At 42.6% G+C, this 26,903-nt stretch overlaps 2 protein-coding genes across 8 annotated transcripts in view; one reads left to right on the top strand and one right to left on the bottom strand.

Moving 5' to 3' along the window:
- Positions 1 to 26,903, bottom strand: part of LOC134219917 (dedicator of cytokinesis protein 1) — a 190,360-nt gene that overhangs the window by 5,210 nt on the left and 158,247 nt on the right. For 2 of the 7 annotated variants that reach the window (XM_062698825.1, XM_062698837.1), the window contains 6 exons: positions 24,967 to 26,847; positions 22,695 to 23,200; positions 22,530 to 22,631; positions 22,101 to 22,208; positions 21,106 to 21,181; positions 20,821 to 21,039 (listed from right to left, as the gene is read on the bottom strand). In XM_062698825.1, the coding sequence (XP_062554809.1) occupies positions 20,821 to 21,039; positions 21,106 to 21,181; positions 22,101 to 22,208; positions 22,530 to 22,631; positions 22,695 to 23,200; positions 24,967 to 26,847 (2,892 nt within the window). The other 5 variants (XM_062698831.1, XM_062698843.1, XM_062698849.1 and 2 more) reach the window with 4 other exon arrangements.
- On the top strand, positions 17,607 to 19,863 carry LOC134219963 (uncharacterized). Its single transcript, XM_062698873.1, has 2 exons — positions 17,607 to 17,880; positions 17,942 to 19,863. The coding sequence occupies exons 1-2, from the start codon at positions 17,704 to 17,706 to the stop codon at positions 19,430 to 19,432; spliced, it is 1,668 nt and encodes a 555-aa protein (XP_062554857.1). The 5' UTR covers positions 17,607 to 17,703; the 3' UTR covers positions 19,433 to 19,863.

The following is a 26,903-nucleotide window of genomic DNA, read 5'->3' as shown; positions in this document are numbered from 1 at the left end:
TGAGAACTTTGAACCTACGTTGGGTGAGTGCACTGCAATAGCAGAGGATGTGTTCTGATGTTTCTCTCTCCTCGTCACAGAAGCGGCAATTTGAGGTTTGGATTGCTCCGATCTTTTGTAGATGGTATCTGCAGGGGCAGTGTCCAGTTATTAGACCGGTGTAGATGTTGAGATCCCTTTTGTTGAGACCTAATAGTTGATGGGTTTTCTTGGGGTTAATCGTTACGAGCCTTTTGGATTGGCTCGTATGGGGAAGTGCATTCCAGTTTGATGTGATTTGACTGACCATATATTTGTTCAGTTCCATTTTTACAGAGCAGTCTGAGATCCCGCAGAAGGGCTCAGGGCCAATGAACCTTTCATTAGATCCATTCCTGGCTAGCTCATCAGCAATCTCGTTTCCCTCTAGACCCGTATGTCCTGGGATCCAATATAGGTAGACTCGATTGCGTATGGATAAGTTTTTCAAAGCCAGAATGCATTCCCACACTAGCTTTGAGTTACAAGTGTAGTTATTAAGCGACTTAAGTGCCGCTTGGCTGTCAGAGAAAATACATATTTTTGCAAATCTATACTTTCTCCTCAGGCATAATAACACGCATTCTAATATTGCATATATTTCCGCCTGAAATACTGTGGGCCACTGTCCTAAGTGGACAGAAATTTTTGTTGTAGGGCCATAGATTCCGGATCCTGTCAGATTATTCATTTTCGAACCATCTGTGAAGAAATTTATAGAGCCTGTTGGAACGCTGGGTCCACCTCCTTCCCACTCCTGGCGGGAAGGAATGAACACATCATAAGGTAAGTCATAATTGACTACCGTTTCCATCCAGTCACTACAAATTCCTATTGCGGGATTTATGGCAAATTCATTTAATATGCTGAGGTGACCCGTAAGGTCTCCCGACAGCAGTGTTTTTGTTCTCTTTAACCTTAGAGCACTTTTTTCCGCTTCCAGCTTTATGAATTGATCTAACAGGGGCAGGTGAAGCATTGCGTCTAGGGCCAAAGTGGGTGTACTACGAACTGCACCAGTGATGGCTATGCAAGCGGTGCGTTGGATTTTGTTGAGCTTAGCCCTTGCAGCAGCCTCATTAGTTTTAGGCCACCAGACAAGGGAAGCGTAAGTTGTCCTGGGACGGACAATGGTTTTATATATCCACATGATCATACTTGGTTTTAGGCCCCATCTTTTACCAAGGGTTTTTGAACAAACCCAAAGTGTATTGAGACCTTTCTGCACAACTGATTGGAGATGAGAGTTCCAATTAAGCTTTGCGTCGAGTATGACACCTAGATATTTTACTTCACTTGAATAAACTAATTGTGTTTGATTCAAGAAAAGGGATTTCAGTTGTACCTTTCTCCGTTTGGTGAAAGGGATAATGGAAGTTTTTGTAGGATTTATGCCTAGTTGATACTTTTGACACCAGGAAAAAGTGTGATTTAGGGCAGATTGCATTCTTTCCACGATAACACTTTCGAATTTGCCTCGTACAATAATGACAACGTCATCAGCATATCCAACCACTTCGAAGCCTCTTCTCTCTAAGCTGTCTAGAAGCTCATCCACCACCAGTGACCACAACAAAGGAGAAAGCACTCCGCCTTGAAGACACCCCCTTGTTGCTTTAACAGTGATGTATGAACCGCTAAGCGCAGAGGAGATTTTCCGATTAGCTAGCATAGCATGTACCCAGGTAACAATGCATGGGTCGAATTTTCTCCTCAACATTGCTGACCCTATAGACGAATAAGAAGCGTTATCGAATGCGCCCTCAATATCAAGATATGCTACAAGAGCAATTTCTTTTGCATTAAGTGTTTTTTCGATTTTTTGAACTACCGTATGTAGTGCCGAGATCGTAGATTTTCCACTTTGATAAGCGAATTGGTTTTTTGACAAAGGCATTGCTTTCATAAATTTGTGATTTATGTACTCGCATAGTACCTTTTCCATAATTTTGACCATTACAGAGGATAAACTTATCGGCCTGAATGCTTTGGGGTTGGTTTTATCTCTCTTGCCTGCCTTCGGAATGAAGACAGCCCGGATTTGGCGCCAATCGTTGGGTATGTGCCCCAATATCAGACTCGCCTTAAAGATCTCAACCAAGGGGGGAACCAGGGTTTTCTCCTCTTTTGGATCAACGCTGGAAATATCCCATCCATGCCAGGAGACTTAAATGGCTCGAAAGATCTCACAGCCCTCTCAACCCTGGCCCGAGTGAAAGCTTCCTTTGCAACCTTTATTGCGTCTTTTTAGACCCAGAAACCCATGATTGGATCTCTTGTGGATCTGAGACAGCAATTCCAGTGCCTTGGTCGCCGATGCTCGACTCAGGGATTGAATCAGGAAGTGGATCTTTAACAATTCGCTCAGTGTATCGCTAGGCTCTACAGTGAGCGAACCATCCGTCTTTCGGAGGCTACCCACACCATTGGAGTGGTCTTTTGAAAGAGTTTTTTGGAGTCTGGCCACTACGGGTGTATTCTCTATGCTTTCACACATTAGAATCCACGATTTCCGTTTGGCTGACCTTATTTCTTTGTTGTAGTTCGTCAGGGCCTTTCTGTATAGGCTCCAATCGCCGGTTCGCTTAGCACGATTGAACTCCCTACGCGCAGTTTTCCTAAGCTTCTCAAGAGTTTTATTCCACCATGGAACGTCTCTACTCGAACTAGTTGATTTAGTTGGACAGCTCTCTTGGTAGGCGTTAAGGATTTTGTTTTAATGGATTTGGACGCATCTTCCAATTGTGTTATGGACTTGATGTGACTTTCTATGATGTACTCTTCGGATCGTAGGATAGCTGAGTAGGATTCCCAATCAGTTTTCTTAGGATCTTTAAACGTTTTTTCCATCGTTAGACCCCCTTCCCATTCGAAGATGATGTGTTTATGGTCTGACATTGATATTTCTTCAGAAACATGCCAGTTTTTTATTTTATCAGAGATAGACCGACTACATAGAGCCAAGTCCAAAACTTCCAAGTCCAAGCCCATAGTCCCTTCGGTACAACCAGAAAGTAATGCTTCAAAGGGGGGCCAGTGCACGACGCACCCTCGAGGTTAGCTGCGTGTCCTTGCAGCATCGAACATCGTGACTCGCTTTTTAGAAGAACACCATGGTATCGTGCCAGCGCATTGCCGGCTTTCCAGGTGGCCTTACCACGCCCTATGTCCTCGGAAGGTGGGCAGGGTCAACATCGCGCCTGCTTCCCTCTGCACGACTGGTATCAAGAATGATGATGCCGCGTGCACCCCAAATTGACCTCTCTGCGATAGGGCCTATTCGCCAGCACACAGAGGGACTTGCCGACGCGGTGCCTACGCCTGCCCCAGCCTTGACGAGGACCCCTTTCCGTCCTCGGGCTCGGAACCCGCCCGGTTGACCGACGCCGCGAAAGCGACCCATGTTGTTCTTCGCGCGGCCACTTGTTCGATAAAAAGGTCGAGTTCGACCACAGGGCACTGGTATGACCCATGAATCCGACTCCGAACCCTTGGACCACCTCTTATTTTCGCCTGAACTAGCCATTCCTTGAGTCCGGGGCGAGGCCGAGTGTCCGAACCGATGTAGATACTGTCTGAAGCAACCATGGCCTGTAAAGACCTGGGTCAGATGGAAAGTGCAATCGGACATTTAGTTTCCAAGATAATCGAGAAATACAAACATTAAGTGCAAAATAATGTCATATCAAGATCTCAGCCGTCTGTGAACCGATTTGCATGATTTTATCTTTAAACGAAAGCTATGCCTTTGCCATTGAACGCATTGAAATTTTTTTGCAATCGGACATTTAATTTCAGAGATATTCGTGAAATACGAATCTTAAGTGCATTTTCAGAAAACTAACAAAATAATGCCACATAATGATCTCAACCGTCTGTGATCCGATTTGCACGCTTTCATTTTTGTACGAAAGCTATGGTTCCGCGATAGCACCTATAAATTTTTTTTTCCCAGTCAGATATTGGGTTCCAGAGATATCTGTGAAATACGAACATAAAGCATTAGACGTATTTTGTTCACAACATTGGCAAAATAATGTCACATCAAGATCTCAGCTGTCTGTGAACCGATTTGCATGATTTTATCTTTAAACGAAAGCTATGTCTTTGCGAAGTACGAACATGAGGCATATTTTTAGAAAACTAATAAAAAATTGCCACATCAATATCTCAGCCATCTATGGTTCGATTTGAACGCATCCACTATTGAACTCTTAAGCTATGAGGACCATGATTAAAATCCTGCCCAAATTCACTATTTTGTAAGATACACCCGATTCTGTTTTTACACGGATTTTTTTTACACGGCCTTGTAAAAAAAATCTCATACAAAATTTTTGCAAAGTTGTTCCATTTTGCACGATTCGTCGAGAAATCATAAAACTTTTTTTACACGGATTTTCGAAATTTGAACTGAAAACTTTTTTACACGGAACGCATCCCTCGTGTAAAAAAAGAATCGGGTGTACGTGAATTTTAAAAAATACCTATTTTTGCCTTTCTCGTGTACTAAGTATACGTAGAAGCTATATGCTCGCTCCAAAAGCATTCAAAAGATAGCCCAAACACTCATAGTGTTGTATACCGATCGACTCAGTTCGACGAATTGAGGTGATGTCTGTGTGTGAATGTCTGTATGTGTGTGAGCAAAAATTATCTTAACTATTAAAATTATCTTAACGTTTTAAGGGGGAGGGTTATGTCTTAACGTTGCGCCTAATTCAAGAAAAAATTAACTATCATTAAAAAAAGCGTCACGCAGTGAGAAGGGAAGGTGTTCAAAATTTACAATTTTGACATTACTACATTATAGAAGCGAATTATAGATTTAACCATAACGTGTCTTAACGTGGTGAATGAGTAGTGTGTTAAATAACTCCTTGTGACAATACTTACTTGACACTTGATGGGCACAGGTATCAAATAGTGACAATACTTACTTGATACGTTTTATATTTATGAAAGAAATCTTAATGAAATATCAAATAAAAGAAATTACATTTAGTTGATGTCACAATATGATGCTAATTGAATATGTTCTACCCTCGTTTGCTGGTCTAATAAGTTCTACTCAGTGAATTTTCAACATCAGAAGCTAATAGTGTTTTTTTTTTATCATTTTAGGAAAACTGTGTTGCGTCCATTTGTCCGTGACACGAATATGCAGTTAAACCCTTTATAAGACCATTATTATTTTATCCAACATTTTTTTTTTTTTTTTTGGTTTTTGTCGACCGAATTTTATGAAATTTTGCCACAATATTCTTTGATATGCAAAGAATGTTTAGGCCACATTTGAGCATAATCAGTCATAAAAAACCCTGACAATAATAGAACAAAACCTGCCAAAGCCGTCATTCCCCCTAAGTCAAAATTAATGACGGGTTGTTTTTAGGTCTAAGTGAGCCAATGTCGAGTAAAGTATTGTTATTGTCGATCCAGGCTTGAAATGTGTACCAGATAATTTTTAAATTAATCCTAGAGGAAAGTCCTAGAGGAGCTCCTAAAATAATTTCTGACGAATTTTGTGGAGGGATTCCTGTAGGAAATTCTAAAAGAGTTCCAAAAAGAATAAAAAATCTGAAGAAATTTTCGAAACGAATTCGGAAAGTAGTTTCTGGAGGAATATTTCAAAGAATTTTTAAGCAATTCCCAAAGTAATTTAAGAAGGAACTCCAAATAGAAATTGTGAAGAAATTCCTAGATTTCTACCGGAATTCCTTCGGAAATTCCTTCAGAAACTACTTCCAGAATTCCTTCTGGAATTGTTCCATCTGGAATTTTTCCTGGAATTTCCTTCGAAGATAGGCCCAGGTAGTTGTTGTTTCGGAGAATGCATCAGTAATTTATTCTAAAATTCCTCCAAAAATCTTTTGAAGATTATATTATTTGATTTTTGAAGATTTATTATTTGAATTATTATTATTTTGAAGAAAAATCCTTCGGAAACAACTTCGGAAATAAATCTAAAATTCATTTTCAAATTCCTTCTCAATGTTTCTTCGAAAATTGAAAAATGAATTTTAAGAGTTACTTCTCTTAAGAATCTACCTCATGAACTCCTTCGGAATTCAAAACTTGCCCCTGGAATTCTCTCGGAAATTCTTCAAATCATTCATTTTAAACATTCTCCGGAAATACCCTCCGAAACTATTTTAGAAATGTCTGCGAAATATATTTTGGTAATTCTTTCTGATATTCCTTCGAAAATTCCTTTGGGAAATTCCTTTACAAATTCCTTCGGAAAACTATTAAGGTTTTGAAAATTCGCGTAGGAATTTCTTCGGAAGTTTCTTTAGAATTTTTATTAATTTTTTATTTAGAGTTTCGTAGAGTTCTTTCAGGAATTCAACCGGAAATCCCTTTGGAGATTCTTTCACAAACACCTTAATAAATTTCTTCGGAAATTGCTGTTAGCGTTGAACTTAATTGCTAAATTAAAATAGACGTCAGCCAAAATTTAAAAAAAATCAGGCTTTTCTATAGTCCACCAGAAATTCCTCGAGAACTTTCTCTAGCAAATCTTTCAGAACTTTCTGCAGGAAATTACTTAATATATTTCTCAGTTTTTTTTTTTGGCTTTTCTTTGGAAATTCCTCTGGAATTTTCTTCAGAATTTCTTTTAACATTTCTAAGGAAATTCCTTTAGAATGTTTTTTGATGATACCAGCGAAAAATCCTTCGGAGAATTCTTTCAAAATCCATCAAAAAATCCTTCAAACATTCTGTTGGAAATACATTCAAGTAAGTATTAATTTTTTTTAGAAGAATACATCCAACAAAATATCGGATAGATTTCAGGTATTTTGTATGGTTTTATTGAAGAAAAAAATTTCTAAAGGAATCTCTAAAAAAATTATCAAAGAAATTACCGATGAAAAAATTCTACATTTCTCCTGACTTTTATTTAGGAACTTCTCTAGAAATACTATCTGAAATTTCGAATAAAATTGATCAAAATTAGCGTGATATCAGAATATTCATGCAAACGGTGCAACGAAAAGCAAGCCTGTGCCTCTCAGCCTCTTATTTCCTGTGCTTTATATAGATATAAAATGAAGAATTCAATCTTCGGGTAATTTTTCTTAGTAACGACCACGTTTGTTGGAATTGTTCACGAGAAAAGCTGTTTCACTCTGCTATCTGAGCCTTATATAAAAAAAAATCGTCCATAAAGATAGACAATGATAGACAACATTTAAGTAGTGTAAAATAAGGATGATTACTCATTAGGGTGGCTCAAATTAGTATGGGAAAAACTTTTTAAATTTTTTTTAAGGCCGTCCTCTTATTCAGTTCTTTTGATGCTCAGAATTTCAGCCAAATCGGTCAACGTTTGGGCGATGCTAAACTCGTTAGTAAGTTTATATGCAAAAATGTATGCAGAAACATCCAAAAACAGTGAATTGCAGTTGGCCGGCACAACTTACGATGAAGAACTAGCTACTCATTCAGATCTTGAAGAATTTAATACAGAATGTTATGCAGAAAACCGCGAGAAGATTAGAGCTTCCCCAGCTAAGTTATTATCATTTCTCTGAAGCAGGCTTTAAGCAACTTTCGTTTCTTTTACCTTTGAAAAGAAATAAATTCACGCGCACAACACTCCAGTAAAATACTAATATCTTTGCCTAACAAACTCTAATCTTCTCGCGGTTTTCAGCATAACATTCTGTATTTAATTCTACAAGACCTGAATGAGTTTCATGGTTCTTGATCGTAAATTGTGCCGTCCAACTGTTTTGAGATGTTTCTGCATACATTTTGCATATAAACTGCCAACGAGTTTAGCACCGCCCAAACGTTGGCCGATTTGGCTGAAATGTTGTCCAGAGCATCAGGGCATTAAATAGAACCGAATAAAAGGGCGGCCCATCAAAAAATTTAAAAAAGTGTTTTTTGAGCCACCCTATTACTCATGCTTCGATATAACGTACAATTCGATATAACGTACAACTTTGAAATCGATATGTACGTTATATCGAAGTTTACCTTGTAATAATTTGTATAGGAAAAATCTTACATGGGGGGAGGAGGGTTCGAAAAACCCAGAAAATATGCTTACGTAACTAGTGTACGACCCCTAATAGGGTTGTTAATCGTTAATTTATCGTTATCGCCGATAAAGTTCATTGTGATCAACGTTATCGGTTGCTACGATAACAATGAATCAACTGAATTATTATCGGAGTTAACTCGATAATTTTGCGATAATGGGGTTACTAGATTACGCGAATGAAGTTGATGTAAAATTTTGACAGAAGCCGAGAACGGAACAAATTGTTTGCAGTTTGTTGGCCAGGAATAATTTTGATTGAAGCGGGACATTCTAGAAATAGTGCTGCATTCTAGGCATAGAACACCAGTACCGAGTAAACATATGTTTTATTTATCATCAGACTAAGGCCGGAGTGGCCTGTGCTGCACATAAAAGACTTCTCCATTCAGCTCGGTTCATGGCTGCACTTCGCCAACCACGCAGTCTGCGGAGGGTCCGCAAGTCGTCCTCCACCTGATCGATCCACCTTGCCCGCTGTGCACCTCGCCTTCTTGTTCCCGTCGGATCGTTGTCGAGAACCATTTTCACCGGATTACTGTCCGACATTCTGGCTACGTGCCCGGCCCACCGCAGTCTTCCGATTTTCGCGGTGTGAACGATGGATGGTTCTCCCAACAGCTGATGCAGCTCGTGGTTCATTCGCCTCCTCCACGTACCGTCCGCCATCTGCAACCCACCATAGATGGTACGCAACACTTTCCTTTCGAAAACTCCCAGTGCGCGTTGGTCCTCCACGAGCATCGTCCAGGTCTCGTGTCCGTAGAGAACTACCGGTCTTATAAGCGTTTTGTAGATAGTCAGTTTGGTACGGCGGCGAACTCTATTCGATCGAAGCGTCTTGCGGAGTCCAAAGTACGTACGATTTCCAGCCACTATGCGTCTCCGAATTTCTCTGCTGGTATCGTTATCGGCGGTCACCAGTGAGCCCAAGTACACGAATTCTTCAACCACCTCGATTTCGTCACCACCGATAGAAACTCGTGGTGGGTGGCTCTGATTGACCTCTCTTGAGCCTCTTCCTATCATGTACTTCGTCTTCGACGTGTTGATGACTAGTCCAATCCGTTTAGCTTCGCTTTTCAGTCTGATGTAGGCTTCCTCCATCCTCTCAAAGTTACGTGCCATGATATCAATGTCGTCGGCGAAACCAAATAACTGGACGGACTTCGTGAAAATCGTACCACTCGTGTCAATCCCTGCCCTTCGTATTACTCCCTCCAAAGCGATGTTGAATAGCAGACACGAAAGACCATCACCTTGCCGTAACCCTCTACGGGTTTCGAAGGGACTCGAGAATGCCCCTGAAACTCGAACTACGCACATCACCCGATCCATCGTCGCCTTGATCAACCGTATCAGTTTATCCGGAAATCCGTTTTCGTGCATTAGCTGCCATAGCTGGTCCCGATCGATTGTATCATATGCGGCTTTGAAGTCGATGAATAGATGATGTGTGGGCACGTTGTATTCGCGGCATTTCTGCAATACCTGACGTATGGCGAACACCTGGTCTGTGGTAGAGCGTTCACCCATAAATCCCGCCTGGTACTGCCCCACGAACTCTCTTGCAATTGGTGTTAGTCGACGGCATAAAATTTGGGAAAGTACCTTGTAGGCGGCGTTCAGCAATGTGATTGCGCGGTAGTTGCTACAATCCAGCTTATCGCCCTTTTGTAGATGGGACACATGACACCTTCCATCCACTCCTGCGGCAGAACCTCATCCTCCCAAAGCTTGGTAATCACCCAATGCAGCGCTCTAGCCAGTGCTTCACCACCGTGTTTAAACAGCTCTCCTGGTAGTTGGTCAACTCCAGGGGCTTTGTTGTTTTTCAGCCGGCCGATCTCCTCCTGGATTTCCTGGAGATTCGGAGCCGGAAGTCGCATGTCCTGCGCACGTGCTCCTAGGTTCATTACCATACCGCCACCGTTGTCTGCCATATCGCCATTCAGGTGTTCTTCGTAGTGCTGCCGCCACCTTTGGATCACCTCACGCTCGCTCGTAAGAAGGTTCCCGTTTATGTCCTTACACATATCGGGCTGTGGCACGTGGCCCTTACGTGAACGGTTCAACTTCTCATAGAACTTTCGTGCGTTATTAGCGCGGTACAGTTCCTCCGTCTCTTCACGGTCTCGATCTTCCTGCTGGCGCTTTTTCCTCCGGAAAATCGAGTTTTGTCTGTTCCGCGCCCGTTTGTATCGTGCCTCGTTCGCCCTCGTGCGGTGTTGCAGCAATCTCGCCCATGCTGCATTCTTCTCCTCAACTAACTGCTCACATTCGCCGTCATACCAGTCGTTTCTTCTGATCCGGAGCCACCGTGCCTAGTGCAGCGGTTGCGGTGCTTCCAATGGCGGATCGAATATCTCTCCAGCCATCTTCAAGAGATGCTGCGCCTAGCTGCTCTTCCGTTGGGAGTGCCACTTCCAGCTGCTGCGCGTAGTCTTGGGCTAGTCTACCGTCTTGTAGCCGCCCAATGTTAAGCCGCGGCGGACGACTCCGACGCGTGTTGATCACCGTCGAGAGTTTTGAGCGCAGACATACTGCGACGAGGTAGTGGTCGGATTCAATATTCGCACTGCGGTAACTGCGTACGTTCGTGATGTCGGAGAAGAATTTACCGTCGATTAGAACGTGGTCGATTTGGTTTTCCGTTACTTGATTAGGTGATTTCCATGTGGCCTTGTGGATATTCGGGGGAAGAAAGTGCTTCGGACTACCATTCCGCGGGAGGCTGCAAAGTTTATGCATCGTTGGCCGTTGTCGTTCGATACGGTATGCAGACTATCCGGTCCGATGACCGGTCTTTACATTTCCTGAGCGTTCATGTCACCGATGACGATTTTGACGTCCCGCAGTGGGCATCCATCGTATGTCTGCTCCAGCTGCGCATAGAACGCTTCTTTCTCGTCGTCGGATCTCCCTTCGTGTGGGCAGTGCACGTTGATGATGCTATAGTTGAAGAAACGGCCTTTTATCCTCAGCTTGCACATCCTTGCGTTGATTGGCTGCCACCCAATCACGCGTTGGCGCATCTTTCCCAGCACTATGAAGCCGGTTCCCAGCTCGTTGGTGGTGCCACAGCTTTGGTAGAAGGTAGCCGCTCGATGCCCGCTTTTCCACACTTTCTGTCCTGTCCAGCAGATTTCCTGCAGCGCTACGACATCGAAGTTGCGGGGATGTAATTCATCGTAGATTATCCTATCGCAACCTGCAAAGCCTAGCGACTTGCAGTTCCATGTTCCAAGCTTCCAATCGTGATCCTTTTTTCGTCGCCCAAGTCGTTGCCGATTGTATCGAGTCGTATGATCTATGTCGTTCGTAATTGTTGTTTTTAAAGCCCGCTTATTGGGCCTGCGCAAACCTCCTGTCTCGTCGGAGGGCCGTCGTGTCAGGGCTGTTTAGCGTCCCACCTAACACCAGGACTTGGGCTTGTGCGCTTTGAGCGGCACACGGTCGCTTAACATATGTAAACATATGTAGGTACTCTCAATAGATTGGTGGACTAACCTCGTCACTTATTCAATACGATTTGGTTAGGCTAAGGAGTTTGATCTACACTGTGAGTCATAAAATAATCATACAAGTGGGTGCTCCGGATCTTCAAAATAGATTTTTTTATTAAACATAAGTACCCAAGCAGCACAAGTCAGATAAAAATGGTTGCAGCAACTTGAATGTGACTGAATCTGGTCACATATAAGTTGCAGTGACCTACGTGGAACATGTGTGCTGCTAGGGTATAGACATTGAAAATGCTCTCATATTCTCTACTATGGATAAATGCGACTCTGTAAGAAATTTAATTATTGACTGAAAAAATGTTTTGGTCAATTCGGTGACCTCATTAATCCCATTTAATCCCAAAATTGAAAGACGTTTCTTAATATTGTAAGGCGATAAAATACTTAAAATAAATATTGCAAACCCAACTTGCGAATATTTGTACTTTTAACTGTAGTACATGTTACAGTTAACTCGATAATTTTCGATAAATCAACGAATGCTCGATAACGATAACGTTGATTCAACGCTCACTTTATCGTCAACGAAGCATCATCGTACAACCGTCATCGTTATCGAAGTTGGCGTTAAATTAACGACGATAATTTATCGATTAACAACCCTGCCCCCTATGCTCACACGAGAATTTACAATTCTGCTAGTTAAAATTGATTTTTTTCCTCTTTATTGAGTTTTAACTTTGATAGTCAGTCACGATAGCCATGGTGATGCCGTGGTCAGAAGGGCACTCAGCCTAAGGGGAGGGGACCAAAGTAGCGACCCTCAGGTCCAACCCAGAAACCTTCCGTAAGCAAGGTTTTTGAAATTAACAACAGTTATAGGTTTAAACAACCAATTACAAACGAAAAATAGATAGCCTTAACACTTAAAATATGCAAATTTGATTAAATTTGGTCCGTTTGTAAAACTGGTCGAAACAGGAACTGGACATTAGACGAAAGGTATTTAAAAGGTAGTCGATATCCTATTGAACTTGTTATGCTGCTCTCCGGAGATCATTATTCCTGTTTGATGCAGCGGCAGAACCCCAAAATCGCCAGAATTCAGTCCGTTGTCCACTGCACTGGTCAATGAAAATAGATCACCTGTTTTGGCAGGACGATATGCGTATTAAAATTCCCTAGTACCATTTTGATTATATGCTGGTTTCATAACACTCTGAATTATGGTCTTTAAGAGCGTTATAAATCTTAAAATATTACTTGGGTTGGAATCTACTCAGAACGCTGCACTTCAGCGACAATCTTTAGGCTATTCTGACAAACAACTCGAGGAACTTGCTTAGCTGATGAGGCATGACCAGAAAATACGTAGAGCATAGTTACCCAAAGTAGTGGGTCGTGACCCCCCACCCGATCAATAATGCATAACAAAATTATAACAAGGGGAGTTATTTATTTCAGAAAAATATTGTAACAAAATGTGTTATCAATTTTGCTGGTTAGTTGTTAAAATAACAAAAATTATATCAAAAATACCTCTAGCCATAACACAATTAAAACAGAGGTTGATACCTCCATATCAACATTATAACAAACGTTGATATAATTTTTCTGTACAAAAATCTACTTTCAAGGTAATTGCCTACATTACGGATAGAAATCTGGTACGCTGCCACGACGGATTTCCATCCATAATGTGGGCAATTGACTTTGTTCCAGCTATGTATTAATATCGGGCGGGTTCAAGTTATACTGAAGGTGATTACCTCCGATTTTGTTGATTAATTTTGATGGAGCCCAGCTGATCTTTTTGGAGTAATACAGTGTTGAAGAAACGCAAAGGGACTTAAGGCTCGAGATGGGGTTCCCGGGCTGCCCGATCACTGGGGGATCCTCCTCGAAGAAAGAAGTGAGAAGGAAGAAGGAAGTAGAAAGAATGAAGAAGGAAGAAGAAAGAAGGAAGGAAGAAGTAAAGAAGTAAGAATGAAGAAGGAAGAAGGAAGAAGAAAGTAAAGAAGGAAGAAGGAAGAAGAAAGGAGAAAGAAAGAAACAAAGAAAGAAAGAAAGAAGAAGAACGAATGAAGACGGAAGAATGAAGATAGAAGAAGGAAGAAGAAAGAAGGTAGAAGAAGGAAAAAGGAAGAAAGAAGAATAAAGAAGGAAGAAGGAGAAAGGAAGAAGAAAATATGGAATAAGGAAGAAGGAAGAAAGAAGGAAAAAGTAATAAGGAAGAAGGAAGAAGGAAGTAAAGAAGTAAGAAGGAAGAAGTAAGAAGGAAGAAGGAAGAAGGAAGAAGGAAGAAGAAAGAAGAAAGATGAAAGAAGAAAGAAAAAAGAAAGACAGAAAGAAAGAAAGAAGAAGAATGAAGGAAGACGGAAGAAAGAAGAATGAAGATAGAAGAAGGAAGAAGAAAGAAGAAAGAAGGAAGAAGGAAGAAGGAAGAAAGAAGAAGAAGAAAGAAGAAGGAAGAAGGAGAAAGGAAGAAGAAAAATGGAAGAAGAGAGACACTTGATCGCGTACGGGAAATTAAATATCTTGGCGTGATTATTGATGATAAATTGAAATTTGACCAACACATTGACAATGTCATCAAGAAAATAGCCAAGAAGTATGGAATCCTCTGTCGACTGAAAAACGAATTAAATATTGCTAGCAAAATACAGTTGTACAAATCAATCATCTCTCCTCACTTGGACTTTTGTCCTTCCATTTTGTTTTTAGCAAATCAGACACAAATATCGAGATTGCAGCGTTTGCAGAATAAGATTATGCGTTTGATTTTGAGATGTAGCAGATTCACTTCCTCAACTTTTTTGTTGGATGCTTTGCAGTGGCTCTCGGTGAAGCAAAGAATTGTGTATTTGACAATGGTGTTCATTTTTAAAGTAATTAACGGATTGCTGCCTCGATATTTGTGTGATCGAATTGAAAGAGAGAGTGACATTCATAGATATGTATTACACTAGAAACGCGGAAGATATAAGAACACCGTACTTTTTGCATGGAGCTTCACAAAATTCTTTGTTTTTTAAAGGTATCAATTATTTCAATTCGATGCCTACACATATCAAACGTGCAACTACACTATCACAGTTTAAGAGACTTTGTGTTTCACACGTAAAAGCTGCCTTTAAGCAGCTACTTAGTTGACTTTTATAATTCAATAAATTTTGTATCTTGACGAAGTTTGACCTACGGATTGCTTGTTTGGACAATTGTATTTTTTATTTATTGAGGCACTGATAAACTATTTTGTTCGCCTCGATGATGACGATGGATTTTATATATATTGACGTAATTGTAATTTGACCATTTTTGTGTAGTCTACAAAAGTTTGAGTCTCGCGCGCGCAAAGCAGATATGAATGATATTTTTAAATTTATGTACAGTCTTGCGCATTTTCAACTGTTTGAATGATTCTTGGATTAGTAATGGGCTATCTGGTAGAGTTTTGTTCCCGTGGTTGATACCGAAACTTTTGATATCGACGGAGCGGTAACACAAGTTTTAGTTTTGTTGACGACTTAGATTATTAATTTTATTGATGCTTACGAGTGATAAACGTTAAGTGGTCTTGTATAAACATGAAACGCGATTCTTGGTGGAACTTTTGAAATCTGTGCGAGAGGTATCACAAGTTTTGCATTTTAGTATAAACTCGAAGTATCACTACCGATGCTTATGAGAATCTGTAGATGAAAACAACAGTTTTTTTTTAATTTACCTTTTTGCTGGATAGTAATGAAAAGTTAAGTAATTCATATCTGTGATGGTAATCAGATCGTTTTTGTTTTTTGCAAATCTGATTAAATTGTTATTATATCATTCAATTAATTATCTTAAAGATAAATCGTCTAGCTCAAACCTTTGTAGGGGTATGTGGCGGGACCATCATCATCATCATCATCAAGAAGAAAGAAGGAAGAAGTAATAAGGAAGAAGGAAGAAGGAAGATGGAAAAAGGAAGAGGGAAGAAGGAAGAAGGAGGAAGGAAGAAGGGGAAAGAAGGAAGAAGGAAGAAAAAAGAAGGAAAAAGGAAGAAGGTAAAAGGAAGAAAGAAGAAGGAAGAAGGAAGAATGAAAAAGGAAAAAGGAAGAAGGAAGAAGAAAGAAGGAAGTGAAGAAGTTAGAAGTAAGAAGTATGAAGAAAGAAGAAAGAAGAAAGAAGAAATTAGGAAGAAAGAAGAAGAAAATTGGAAGAATGAAGAAGGAAGAAGGGAGAAGATAGAAGGAAGAAGGAAGTAAAGAAGTAAGAAGGATGGAAAAAGAAAGAAAGAAGAAGGAAAAAGAAAAAAGGAAGAAGAAAGAAGAAAGAAGTAAGAAGGAAGAAGGAAGTAAAGAGGTAAGAAGAAAGATGGAAAAAGGAAGACTGAAGAATGAAGAATGAAGGAAGAATGAAGAATGAAGAAAGAAGAAGGGAGAAGGAAGAAAAAAGAAAGAAGAAGGAAGAAGACAGACAGCAGAAGGAAGATGCAAGAAGGAAGAAGGAAGAAGACAGACAGCAGAAGGAAGAAGGAAGAAGGAGTAAGGTGAAGAAAGAACTTTTCATTTTCACTTTTTGCTTCTTTTTGCTAATTCGGCCTAATGGCCATTCGGCCTAATGACCATTCGGCCTAATGACCTTCGGCCAAATGGCCTGACATCTGTTGCGAAGTATTCCCCGAGTGTGTTAGCCATCTCAGGGGGAACGAAGAGGGTACGATCTTGAGCATCGAGGTGAATGGGGGAAGATCTGCGTTTGTCACTGAGCGCATTCACTTTTCCCTATAGTTCAGCGGCGGATTGAGCCGGGTTAATAGAGTCGAGGAAGTCTTCCCATTGTTTCCTTTTGGCCTCTTGAATGACTGACCTGCATTCATAATGTTTCTTTTTGTACAACTGTAACGCGCTTACCTTGCCTGGATGACCAACGGAAAGCCTTCTTAGTGCAAGGAAAGCTTTTCTTCTTCCTTTTACCACCCGACGTGTTTCATCAGACCACCAGCGGAGTGCCTTCCGCCCTGGCCGGCTACTGGTTTGTGGGATTGTAGCACCGGCGGCATCTAAGATGGTTTGGGTGAAGTCGGGTAGAGTTGACGGTTTGTTTTGCTCTAGCGCGCGTCGAAGGTGGTAGTCATATGCCACACAGTCGGCGGTATATCATCCACGACATGTTCGGAGGAGTTGCGTGGGCTCCCGAATAAATAACACTTCCCACTTGAGATCTGAGAGAAGGAATCGACTGACACTGGTCACATCGATGACCGTGGGCGAATGACCGTCGGAAAAGGTACCAGGTCTGACGTCTCGAAAATTTCTAGTAGAGCAGTACCTCGGGGAACTGACCTAAAATCTCCCAAGGCTGGGTGATGAGCGTTCATATTTCCCAAGAAGAGGAGAAGGGCAGGAGAATCGTCTATAATGTCACATACCTTTTGTGTGATGCCGTTGGCGAGCCGCATGGTAGATATACGTTTACCATTCTGACTGGAAGGCTACCTCGGAGACGAACTTCGACGACTGGGAGATCTACGTTGAATTGGTGTACATCGAAAGCGACCATAGCTGATAGCCACGGAATACCGGATAATGGTACCTACTTTGAAGATCCACTTATACTTTCCACCAAGGGAGCGATTTATTGCGTGGAGGAAGATCAGATTGACCTCCTGAAGGGCAATGACCCAGGGAGGATTTTCGTATGTTAATAGCTCCAGATTGGGTAAGCTGTTCCAAACCCCGTTAATATTCCACTAAAGGCAGAGTTTGACCTCCAGTGGAAGCGTGGGGGTCGGATAGGAGGCTGGGAGACTGCCTTGATGTAAGCCAGTGGAACGTAGGGGTGATGTGTAAGACGTACCAGTTGAGTTGTGCTGGTCAGTGGGAAGAAACCAGATTCGAGGTTGGGATTGTGTCCTCCGGTTATTTCCGGAGGGATGCTGCTGTTGGAAGGAGTTTCTTGGTTGGTCAGCTTTTGATGATGCCTAGACCCGATGATGGGGTCAGTGAATGGAGCTGGTTTAACGTCGCTGTTCCTCAGAAAGGGGTTTCCGGGGTTCCCTCTTTAGAAGGTTGTGCCGGAAATACCTCCCAATACCCTATATTTGTAAAAGTTTCCCGGTGAAATGCGGAAAAAAGCAAAGTAGACTATGCATGCGGCGTTTGTTTATAGAAAAATTATAGCATGACGAACTCCACCATGACAGTAATGGTCAGCATTATACGATTCCTAACTAATTCGAGCACAAAGCATTCCGATTCTCGGGCCCGGTACAAGGCACAACAGTTGAAGCAGAGTACCGCAATCTTTCTGGACGCCACCATTCGATCAACGAACATCCAACGACGACAATCTTTGAAGGTTAGTTTTCAGTAGAACAAATCTTTTCCAAGTTAATTCACTACAAATCTTACACGTGAAGATTCTCCGCCACATAATCAAGCATACGGAACGGGAAATTCTTCAATATATTCCCGAGAAACAAATGATCCTGGAGTGTTCCCTAGTGCTAGTTCAGGCGTACGTCGCACACCTCAAACTGGGCCGCGGTTTTTTCGATCGGTTCCGAAAACAACCGTTCGTCAGTGCAAAGAAGTGCTTCCAATCCTTGATCTATTTGCTGATTCCGGAAAGGCAGGACATGGTCATCGATACAATCCTGAACTTTCTCCAACGAGAGAATCTCTGGAAGGTGGAGTTTATTTGCGATGAAATCTTGACCATGGTTTTGGAGTGCAAAAGCCCGGCGTCTTTGCTGCTTTACAAAATCGTGAATTACGTTGAGTCCTTACTCGCGAAGAATGATGTGCCGCAGGCTCGCCACACAATGACCGTCCTGCAGAATATCATCCAACCTCAATACTGGGACGAAATCCAACACTCCGACATATCGAAACTGTTACGATTCTATCACAGCAGCGCAGTGCTAGGCGAATCGAAGAATCAAATCTACGAACTGCGACGAGGCTTTGAAATATGTCTACGGAATCTAATAAGAGTTATAAAACCGGAACAGTTGATCAAATTGTTAATAACGATGCTTCCACTTACTTTCGATACAACGCTCTCCGACGAGACCATGCTTGAATTCGGGACTACAGTAGAGTTTGCGGCGTCGACTCTCACTCTTTCGGAAATCCCTAGCCAAGAAGAAATGTTTGTTCAAGAATACCTTCTATCCCACATTCGTTCGGAAACCGCTTCGAAGAGCATCCTTGCCAGTCGAATCTATGCAAAAATGTTGGACAGAGGGCGTAACTTTCTAGAGTTCAACACTCCCAAAGTATTTCACGAAGGAACCTACTACGACATTGACATCAACCAATACAATCCGGCTCAACGACACACATTTGAAGACCACCGTCGCGAGTTCACCGAATCTTTGACCATCGCTATAGAATATCACAGTCAACGGCGTACCAACCTCGAAGTGTTCTACAACGTTATCTGCATGGTTTTGGTGGAGATCCCTTGCGGTTACACGGCCTGCGCCGTTGTGTGTCTTCTGCTGGGTATCCAACGACGTCTACTGGAATCGTCAACACGCTACACTCCACAGCAAACCAACCGCATTCATGCGACCTTCATCAGCATCATGACGCTGATCAACTGGATCCACCGCGGATCTTCGCTCACTTCCTACGTCAACACGGTGCTCAACCGGCGGTTCGACAATGCACCGCATTTGAATCCACCGCTGAAGGAAATCTACGAGTACGCTCAGCACCACGTAACCTGGAACAACGAGACGCTGTTTTTCGATGCACTGGAAATGCGGTACGGACTGTGGAAGTGTTTCCGGATCAACGAGCCGAAGAGTCCCGCCCCGCAGAAGATCTACTCCCGTTTGGGTGGTGGCCGCAAAGGCAAAGCCAGGCGGCAGAGCACCGGCTACTACAAGATTGGACTCTGAACAGAGGGGAGGAAGTGTAATAATGATGGTATGGGTTATGATACGGAACAGAGGAGAAATGTAAGTTCTATAACTTCAGTTAGGTTTATTTATTGCATTTGAGAAATCCATTAATAATTTTGCAGTGCCTTAAATCTTAAAACAGAACAAAAACAGAACAATCACCTAAAGGCATTGATGATATTAAATTCTCCGGATTTCTCTTCATTCTCTGAGGTCATATTGACCCTAAATTGGGTTCTAAAATGAAGAATCGATATTCGATTTTCTTCCAAAGAATGATAAAGCTTGTCATTCTGAACGCATCAGATGTTTTTCAGACTCAAAAGTCGGAAGGAAGATTGTTTAATTTAAAAATTTAAAATAAATAGAAAATGCTTCCTCGACATGTTCAAACTGATGTAATATGATTCCGCAGGGCATTTGGCTCAAAAAAATATACACAGAAGAAATAAAGTACCTCAAAAAAGTTCAAAAAACTTAAATTTGAGTACGAAGTCCAAATTTTTAGCTCACTAGTAGGTAGTTTTATCACTCTCTCTAACGAACGATATTAAAAACAAAGAGCGCTGAGCTGGAACCATATAGAGTGAGTTGATTTGCGGTTCCATGTATGGGCCCGGACGATTTGGGCTGATGGTTTATTCGTTCCGAAATGTTGTCTTTGCAGCAACAGAAGTTGCTCAGTCCAAAACATGTCTTGAAATGTCTCAAACACAAAATTGACATTTTTACTTACTCAAACTTGAAGCAGAATTTAAAGAGTTTCGGTTTATGCATTCTTGGACTACCTTGACCGATGTACTTATAAACGAAAGGGGGCTTTTTAGGATCATTTGAATTTGTTAAATCTTTTTTGACAGTTGTGCGTTGCTTCCGTATCGGGTGATGTGCCCCCGAAAACGCGAGCACTATGAAACCTGGATTCTGTCAGGAGTGACCTTAAACAATCTCTGACGTTTTGTGCGTCAAGATTCATTAAGTTATAGAATGACCTTTCCCTTCAAAAATTTTTATTCGCGCGGTCGATTCTTTATTTCTTTTTATAATCAACTTTCATAAAAAAAACCAATAAAAATAAATAGTGCTGTTTTTCGCCCGATTTTAAACAAACATCATCCGATGTTCGTTCAAAATCGGGCCAATCTTTAAAAAAACAGCACTTTTTCGATTTTTGTTTTAAATTTATAAAATATTCAATGGCGTCAAAAAGTATGGATTCTTTGGGAAAGTTGACCTTAAATAAGTCAAAGAATCGATTAAGCAAATAAAAATTTTTAAGCAAATAAAAATGTTGGTCAATTTACCTCCACATTCCCGTACAAATATTCATAGATGCCAACCTTACCCTAAACTGCCCTAGCAATCGCGTATGAACGTCTACTCACCTCTTCGGTTAGCTCGACCTTCGGTGTGCTGCAGCCGGTCGGGGTCGAACAGGTTGTTTGCGAACCGACACTGGCCGGGCCACTGTGCAGCACAAAACTGTCCCGATCGCTACAGCTGCTGTTGCCTCCTCCCAGTCCGATGACCTCGCTTGCCACCGTGATGGGGGACGTGTAGAACTGGCTGTTGGAAACTTGCAGATTCAGCGAATCTCGATCACTCTGTCAGTGGAAAAACGTAATCCATGTTGAGTTGAAGGTGGCTCGATCTACCGTTTAATCCCTTACCTTACGACTCGATCTTCGCTTTGTGCCGTACTTGTCCTTTTTACCCTTGGCACCGGGTGAGCTACCGAGCGATGTTCTACGAAACGTAATGATGTGATTTTCGAAGAAGGAAAAAAAAGAAAACAATGATGATTGAAACAGAAAACAAGATCCGAAAACGAATAACGAAAAAAACGAAAACAGAAAAACGGAAGAATTCAACCAACAGAAAGGCACACTCAAAAATGGAGAATAAAAACTTAAAATTTCTTTTAATGTTGTAGAAAAGAAAAAATATTCTGGGACATAATTTTCCCGTTGGAATTAAGAAACGAGTGAGACGAGAGATCGAGTCTGCATTCCAATCACAGGTAGATGGTTTGTAGGCGAAAGGTGATGAAACAAGAAGAGAGAAAACAATTCGTTTGGTAAGACTATTATGGTAACAGTTTTTGAACAATTTAGTGTGTATCTAAGTGATGGAGAACGCTGGCGAACTGTCTTGATGTCTCGATATCAAGAAGAACGGAACAAAGTGTAAGCAAGTGAGTTTTTTGTCAAGTCAGAATACTTGATATCGACTATTAGTCAACGATGTATACGAAGGAGATTAAGTAAGCCAGTTTTCATTCCGTTGAAAGATCTGGCATAACGGCAAACAACAAAAAACACAATTTAAAAAACATAAAATAGCACTTTGCTTAGCTTGATCCTACGATTCCTATTTCGAGAAAGCGCACACTCCTTAAAATCTACGATTTTAACGCCTAGCAGCTTGTTTGCTACAACATTTGCAGCGATCTTGATGGCCATGATCTTTTATCAATTGTACAGTCGTGGCAAATTCACGAACCAAAAAGCAAAAATAAAAGCACAAAACAAATGAAAAGAAAAAGAAAAACCATATGTGAGATTGTGTGGGCTGTTCGACTTGGACGATCTATCACTATCGTAACTATAAAGTAAAATGGAAAGCAACCGTAACGCAGTACAGGCGAGCGGTGGGAAATACACACTGTCTGATTTTGCTGCCGATCTTGGTCGAAATATTGGTGATCAGCTTGCCGGATTGCGTCCCGAGCTTGACGCTGGACAGGCTCAGCCGATCGAACTCGAAAAAGTCACTACGCGCCACATGGGTTGAAGAAGGGGTGACACAAGATGGTTCACGACCGCAACATGTTGGGGAATGATGTGAGGATACGATTGGTGATGGGGAGATAAATAAAAAAGGAGGGAATTTATTTTATACAATCTATGGATCTAGAACTAAATTAAAAATATGATCTAATCGGATTAGCGGTAGCGTAGATTACTCTCAAACTCTTTCTACATGGGTTTATGTTGTTAAATTGAAATCCACTGCATGAGAGCAAACGCGTGTTTTGATTCAATATTTTTTTACAATTTGTATCTTACTTCAGAAACTAAACAAAAGAGCTTACCTAGTACTGTTGAAATTCGTTGCAAAGTTGGTGAAAGTGGATTTGAAACCACCGGAGCTAGTCGTAGTTGGGCGGCTGTTTTGGCTCTTGGAGATTCCGCTACTGCAAATCGTAAAAAAATTAAAGTATATCAAGGTTTAAAAAAAAACTACTTCAGCTACTCACTCTGACGAACCGATGCTGGTCTCCGACAACCGACTCGAGTCGATGCTGACCTGCGGCATGGCCGAGATTTGTCGCCTCAGGGTCACCTCGTTGTCGCGGTCGATCTTGATGTCGGTTGTCCGCTTGCCGTATTTTGCCTCGATCGTGGGCTGCAGTCCGGCAAAACAGGTCTCCAACCGTTCGTGGAATGGCATCAGGCTATCCGGTGCCTTGGCTTTGTGCACCTGGATGCCAACGTCTAGTAGGGGTATCTGCGATGCGATCAGGTCCTTTAACCGTGCCACCAAATGATCGTCCTCCGGGTACTTGATCAGGTATTCTGGAGTTAGGAATGCGTCCTCGTAGATCGGAATTCCGCCATTGACGGCTGCATCTACGACGCCGTTGATGGTGGCGCTTAGCGAGTGAATCGGCAAGGTTGGATCGGAACGATGCTCCAAGACTAGTTCCCGAATGCCGCGGTTTTTCGCTTCCATGGTTTCGATCGCCATTTCGATTGGGGAGATCTAGGAGAAAAATCATACAATAATACAATGCACTTCCTACTGCTCTATTCCGTAATAATTTGTTTTGGATATTAGCCTGATCAACTGACCATTCTGTTCAACTGACCATCCTGGTCAACTGTCTGGTCTAGTCAACTGATTGGCTAGGTGAACGACCAGCATGGTTAACTGATTGACCTGATCAACTGATCGGTCTAGTTAACTGACCAACTTGGTCAACTGAGGTCGGTTGACCAAGCTGGTCAGTTAACCAGGCCGGTCAGTTGACCTGCCCGGTTAGTTGACCAGGCCGGTTAGTTATTATTATAATCTTCATTAAAGAGGTTTTTAGCCCAAGGCTAGTTCACCTCCGAGGCCGGTTAGTTGACCAAACCGGCCTGGTCAACTAACCGGCCTGGTCAACTGACCAGCTTGGTCAACTAACCGGGCAGGTCAACTGAACGACCTGGTCAATTGAACGACCTGGTCAACTAACCGGCCTGGTCAACTAACCGGCCTGGTCAACTGACCAGCCTGATCAACTGACCGGCCTTGTCAAATGACTGGCTTGGTCAACTAACCAGCTTGATAAACTGACCGGCTTGGTCAACTGACCGGGTTGATCAACTGATATTTTATATCAACTAACCGGCCTGGTCAACTGACCGGCCTGTTATCTGACCGACCTGTTAACTGACCAGCTTGGTCAACTGACCGACCTGATCAACTGAACGACCTGGTCAACTGAACAGCCTGGTCAACTAACCGGCCGGGTCAACTAACCGGCCGGGTCAACTAACCGGCCTGGTCAACTGACCAGCCTGATCAACTGACCGGCCTGGTCAAATGACTGGCTTGGTCAACTGATCAGCCTGGTGAACTGAGCAGACTGGTCGACTGATCTGCCTGAACAACATATTTTTTATATCAACTGACCAGCCGGGTCATCTGACTGGCCAGACCAGGTCGATCAGTTGATCAGGCTGATCAGACCGATCATTCGACCATTCTGCTCAGTTGACCAGGCTGCTCAGTTGTCTAAGCTGATCAGTTGACGAGGCAGTCATTTCACCATGCCGGTCAGCTGATCAAGCCTTTCAGTTGACCAAACCGATCAATTGGTCCGGCTGGTCAGTTGATAAAATAAATCAGTTATTCTGGCCGATCAGAGTTCCAGGCTGATCAGTTCACCAGGCCGGTTAGTTGACCGAGCTGAACAGTTGACCACGCCTATCAGTTGACCAGGCCGGTCAGTTGATATAAAACATCAGTCGCCTGGTCAACTGGCCGACCTGGTCAACTGACCAACCTGGTCAACTGACCAACCTGGGTAAATGACCGGCCTGGTCAACTGACCAATCTGGTTAACTGACCGGCCTGGTCAATTGATGCAGGTTCAACTGACTCAACTGACAAGCCTAATCAATTGATCCACATGGTCAACTGACCGGCCTGATCAACCGACCGGCCTGATTCAACTGACTGGCTTGGTCTACTGACCGACCTGGTTTACTAGCCAGCCTGGTCGACTGACAAGCCTGGTCATCTAACTGATCTGGTCAACTGACTGGCCTGGTCAACTGACCGGCCTGGTCAACTAACCCACATGATCAACTGGCCGGCGTGGTCAATCGTCCGGCCTGATGAACCGACCGGCCTGGTCAACTGACTGACTTGGTCTACTGAGTGCCCTGGTCAACTAACTGGCCTGGTCAACTGACCAGCCAGACTAACTTATCATCTTGGTCAACTGCTCTTCAACAAGAATAATTAGATATTGCACTTACCACAACTGTCTCGCTGTGTTTCACTGGGAACCACCGCAAAATATTCGGCAACGCATCGGTCGTCCTCAGAATCGTCCTCTCGTACGAAGTGCCCGCAATGTCATCACCGCCTCCGTTCGAGTCCCGTATTGGTCGCGAAAACTGAAACTCACTAACGTTGTTCGTCTGGTAGAACTTAAGAATATTCGACGCAATGTTCTTTTTGTCTTTGTGAATCCGAATGTCTCGACTAACGGGATCCACTTTTACTATCTGTATGAATTGACCTTCACTTTGACGAATTTCCGGACCTGGGTTTAACGTCGGTACCAACTCCGCCCGCGGGTGTTGGCTCAGAATACGGGTGTTGAACGACCCGGAATCCTCGTACTCGTTCCCCCGATATACAAACTCCTGGTTGCGAAGGAATTGCGGAAAACCGTACCCATAGAATGCCACTCGATAATAATTCGACTCAAAACGTTTTTCCCGAAGAATTTTCTCATAAAACTGGGACATCTTCTTGTACAACTCCGCCAGGCTGAGGTAATCGTACGATTCGTTCTCGTACTGTTGGGATAGCTCTTTGCACATATCGATCGCCGACTCCCACATTTTACCATGATCGAACAGATCGATGATGTTCCGATAGAGCCGTTCTTTCAAATGCCAATGAGTACTGCAGCCGGTGTGGCGACTGGACTTCAACAACGGAGAAAGTGTGGTGTCGTCCCAACAAAGTTCGTTACTGTGTAACTTCAGAGTGTACGCAGCTTCCGTGAAGTTGTCAAACTCCATATGCAGATCACAGAGCTTATTCACGTAGCGGATGTACATTTCCTTTCGATTGACCTCAGCGTAGAACTGCAGCAGGCTCACCGTGCAGGCCATCCTATTCTCTTTACTTTCGTCATGGATCAAACACCGGTACTCCAGTAGCTTTTCCATTAACCTGGTCAACACTTGGACGCACTGGATACCGTAGGCCTGTAGCGTATTATGGTTACTACACGACTCATGCATAATTTCATAAAACAGGTCCTTGTACTCCTCATCTCCGTATCCGCCTTCGATGTAGTGGTCGAGTTTTTCTATGATTTCCTTTTCAAAATCATTAAAGTTCCCCTTGATGTGACTGTTGTTCCTTTTGGTATCCCCATAGCTCTCCATCACATACTTTGAGCTGTAGTACTCACACTGCATCATGTCGAAGAAGATCGGAATGGTGGCTTTGCGAAGTTCAACTTCTGGAATCATGCTCATCTCCAGAATAGGACCAACCAACTGCGGCACAAACATGATCTTATGCTCGCCCAGGTTGAACCACATCTTCCGAATCTCGAAGGCCGTCTCCCGTCGAATGTCCCGGTAATTGCTCAAGATTATCGATTGTTTGGTTTTGCTGAACAGGTTCAGCTGTAGCGATGGCTGCGTCAAGAATGTTATCGAACATTGGAAGTAGTTTGACCAAACCTGCTTCTCGAATGGTGAGAAGAACCACTCCATGATAATACCGGAAAAGTGCCGAAGACTCTCTAATATGACTGTGTTTTGGTGCATTATCATGTCGAGCCAATCTATCGGAAACACGGGCTTCGATACAAGCTCTTTGAACACTAGGAGGATCTCCATAAGGAAGTCTAACAAATCGAAACTGGTGAGGAAACTCTGCACATACGCCTGGTAGTGTACGGCCGTCATAGAGCGGAAGATTCCCAACATTATCGCCACCAGATTACCAACCAAAGGATTGTCCCGATCCATAGCGATCGAACTCTGAATTACTGTGCGCAGCAGGATCTGCATGATCTGTCGGACATCATTCTCGGTGGAACCAATGTCCTCTTCACTATGGAAGAGCAACTCCAGCATGTTGTTCATGATGTTGACGCATTCGGCAACCTGCGGAAAAGTGGGAATCTCTATGAACACTTCCTGTTGTTGCAGTAGACTGTATC

Source organism: Armigeres subalbatus, chromosome 1 (genome assembly GCF_024139115.2).
Source record: "Armigeres subalbatus isolate Guangzhou_Male chromosome 1, GZ_Asu_2, whole genome shotgun sequence".
In the NCBI taxonomy this organism is placed as follows: domain Eukaryota; kingdom Metazoa; phylum Arthropoda; class Insecta; order Diptera; family Culicidae; genus Armigeres; species Armigeres subalbatus.
The sequence above is the reverse complement of the archived record's forward strand: the minus strand, read 5'-3'. Positions and strand labels throughout refer to the sequence as shown.